Below are 3,754 nucleotides of genomic sequence, written 5' to 3' on the forward strand. Positions count from 1 at the left end.
CGCACGTGGCCCGTCCGTGCATCGGGCGCCGCGTCCGCGGCCCATACTCGGTACGCGGCCTCCAGGTCGCCGTCGTGGCGGATGCGCGACACCGTGGGAGAAGTGGCCGCGCTGTCGGACGCGGACATGGCCGGACGGGCGCGGCGGGTGGGGGGAGCGCCATAGTGGGGAAGCGGGGAGGGGTGGAGCGGGTGGCGGTGGGCGTGCGAGGTGGTTGCGCGGAACGCGAGCGGGAGGGCGGGGACGAAGGCCATGCTTTAGTTGTTGTTCTTGTTCGGGGTACGGGGGTGGAGGGAAACTTGCCTGCTGTAGGGGAGAGAGGGGAGCGGTGGGAATGAGGACTTCGTATACGAGCTGGGGGGGTTGGATGTTGCGTGACGTATCATAGCGCTGTTGGGAAAAAATCTTGTTCTGTTTGGACTCTGCAATTTGGTTGGCGCAGGGGAAAATCTGGGAGGGGACGCGTGGGAGGTGATGATTGGGTGGAGGGGCCTTGGAGTATCACGAGTATCACTCGCAGCGATGCAAAATGGAAAATGCATTTGTGTTAAAAAGTCTCTCTCTTGACTGAACTACTCTTCTTGGCACGCAAAACACAACAGAGGGCAGCCCCATTTCTTCGGCCTGTCTTTTACGAAAAAGAAAAAGACAGCCTTCCCTCTTCCCTAGGGGGAAGAAGTGGAACGCGACATGAGGCCGCCTAAAGCATGGGCTGGGAAAACCTACGGCTTCACTGCAGGAAAACAAGTCTACGTACTTGCCTCCGCCCACTTTGCCGACAGTGGTATGCAAGTGCGGCGAAACCAGGCTCCCTCGCTCGCTCAAAAGGACGCCCCACTAGTCCGAATGTCTGCAGGCATCTTCACACTAGACTGAAACGTTTTATCCCTCTTCACCAGCTTGCAATCCTCGTCAACAAATATGTACACACGCACTATCAAACAGTCTATCTACACGTTGAGCCGTCAAATAACGCTGGCATTGATTTGTCAGTGTCCGTGATCACCTCGATGGACAGCTCCCCCAGGTACACAATGCAGCTCTTCGTCGACACACTTCCAACCACTTTTGGTCTGCCCTCGGCAGCCTCCCCTGCCATGGATCCTGCCGCCTGCATCAGCGCTGATTTCAAATCGCTCAAAGCCGCGTTCGAGCGCGACGGCGTCGCCATCCCGCTCGCGGCTTCTCCTTGCCTGTCAAATTCTTGCCTGTCAAATTCTGTCCCAGATGCTGGAATCATGCCGCGCGTAGATAGTCGTCGCATGCTGTCACTAAGGGGCATGGCACCGCCACCACCACTGTGAGGCGTCATCGAAGGGCTTGCAAATCGAGACCCCTGCCGCGATCCCGCTCTTGAATTGGCGAGTGAGTTTGCAAAAGATCCGGTCCTTGACCCCGCCATAGACCCCACTCTGGACCCTAATCTAGACCCCGCCATGGATCCCGATCTCGATCCATGCAAAGAACCAAGGCGAGACCCGAATCGAGATAGAGGCCGGCTACCTATAGGCGTCTGCAACCTAGAACCCAATCGACTCAGCGCTCGCGACGTGCTCGCTGAGTACATTCCTTGGTCGTCCTCTTCCATCTCGCCATAGTCGATTGTACCGTCGACTTGGAAGTTGTGCGCATAACTCGATGCCCGCTGCCCACCAACAAGAGCCCTTGGCTCTGCGTACTGCACCTCTCGATCCCCGCGATCCGCTCTGGCCTCGGGCATTCTAGGGTGGTATGAGAGCCGATTCTGATTGTCGTAAGCCCTCTCATCATCACCATCCAGCCCTCGTTGTAACCACCCCCCCGAAATTTGCCTTCTATCAAAGCCTACACCAATCGACTGCACAGCTTCGGGTCGTTGCCCCCGCGAAATTCCAGACTCACTCGGTCGCCGTGGCCCAAATGACTGCCTGTACTTGCTGAGCAAATCGCTACCAAAATCGTCTCCATCAGCATCGCCAGTCCTTGCTGGCGTCCCAGAGTCGCCAACCGTGGCGAGACCCCGGTTGCGATAGCCCATACTGTCCTCCCGATCATACCCGCGACGCGGTGGGGAGTTTGCACGAGATGTCGCAGCGGATCCAATGCGCGAAGCTGATCGGGAACCGACTCTCGAGATGCCTCGGGAAACGGACGGTGATATGAATGGTGAGGGATTCACTGATATCGGCTGCTGGGGTGGGCCACCCGTGATGATCATTACTTCTCCCAGTCTTTGCCCTGACGTAAGAGACCCCTCTAGAATGAATGACCGCGTCTTCCACCCCGTGGTGCCATCTCCCGCAGGGGGTGCACCAATTGCTGCTTGATCTGAGGTTGCCACGACGACCTCAAAGTTGACAAACTTGCCAAGGATCTGCATACGTGACACGATGCGATGACCAGCAGCATCACCCTTGCGGTCATTCCATTTTGAGTTTTCACCAACGAGGAGAAGAGCTCCCGGTGGAGAGGAGACCATGAAAACCAAACCAAAGTCATCCCCTGCGGAGATTGGGTCCTTTTCTGACTTGGCCAAATAACTGTAGGATACGCGAATTGCGCCTTCTTGAGATTTTGTGATCCTTGAAGACAGGCGTGTGGGGAAGGTAAGGTTCGCGACAAGCAAGCGAAGAATTGCGAAGGAACCCGACAGCATACGAGACTCTGAAAAGGCAAAGCGAGTCTTGATGGAAGCCGAACCATTGAATGCTTCTTCGTGAGAAAGACAGAGCTCTGAAGCAGAAACGTCACCGGCGGCAACATATGTGCGCATAAAAGACGGTTGGATATGCTGCTGAGCCATATTAAAATATCGGTCGGGAGACTTGACGACTCCCTTTTCCATAAGACGTGGTCCCCATCCCGGATCAAAAGAGGTAGAGAAAGGAATCTGAGTAAGCACCGGGCGTTCCTTGAAGTACTGAGCGACAGACTCGCGTCCAAAACGACCGGATGGGCCGGTCCAGAAGCGGTCTTCAAGTTCGCGAGGATCGGATACATTGGGCGGGCACTTTTCAACGGTCCATGCCGGGGCGAAAAGCGCTGCAGACGTGCCGCCTTGCTTGATAGCGCGCAAGGCCAAGTGGGCTTGGAATCCACCGCCGCCATACGTCTTCCTGCCATGAATGTCGATGCCAGTGAAGACATCGGTGCGTCTGGTGCCGGCTTTGACAGCGGATCGGACAGGGGCGTTTCTGTCCCAATGGTAGTTTGTGAAGATAGAGCCGGCTGCTTTGAAAAACTGTTCATTGTCCTGATTCAATTCATTCTGCCACCTGAGGGAGCCATCGCGGGTGACAGAGTCATACCAGATGACCTCAGAGACGAGGCCGACAATCTTCCTGGTAGCACGTGTGAGATCGCCAACAAAAGCGGCCAAATCGGAAGCGGCCGAAGATCCGCCCGGAAGTTCAACCTCGACATTGACGAGCCATCCATCAAAGCCATAAAATTTGGCAATTGAAGCCAACTGACTGGCAGCTCTCGCGCGGGTCTTGAAGCTAACCAGGATGTTTTGCAGTTCCTTGGCGCCCTTCTCCCACTCAAAAATGAGGGTGCCCAAGACGAGGGCGCCATGCTTGTGGGCGGCGTGAATGTAGCCAACAGGCGGAATGGTGACACAATAATGGGAAAAGTAGACAAAGATGTCGACATAAGCCCAATGGTTAAACCTCCACATATCTGCATCGGGCGGACACTGCTCGCCAGACACGCCCTCCGCGGCGGCCTCCCACTGCTGATAGCCGTCCTTAAAGTCGTGACAAAGCAACAATCT

The 3,754-nt window shown here is 55.9% G+C and overlaps 1 protein-coding gene across 1 annotated transcript; it reads right to left on the reverse strand.

Annotated features, from left to right (window-relative positions):
- Positions 1-946: 946 nt before the first annotated feature.
- Positions 947-3,658, reverse strand: CHC_T00009347001 (Endo-beta-N-acetylglucosaminidase GH85). The gene has a single exon (XM_005711820.1). The coding sequence runs from the start codon at positions 3,656-3,658 to the stop codon at positions 947-949; it is 2,712 nt and encodes a 903-aa protein (XP_005711877.1).
- Between the last annotated feature and the right edge of the window lie 96 nt (positions 3,659-3,754).

The sequence above is a fragment of the Chondrus crispus genome, genomic scaffold, assembly GCF_000350225.1.
Source record: "Chondrus crispus Stackhouse genomic scaffold, scaffold_8, whole genome shotgun sequence".
NCBI lineage: Eukaryota > Rhodophyta > Florideophyceae > Gigartinales > Gigartinaceae > Chondrus > Chondrus crispus.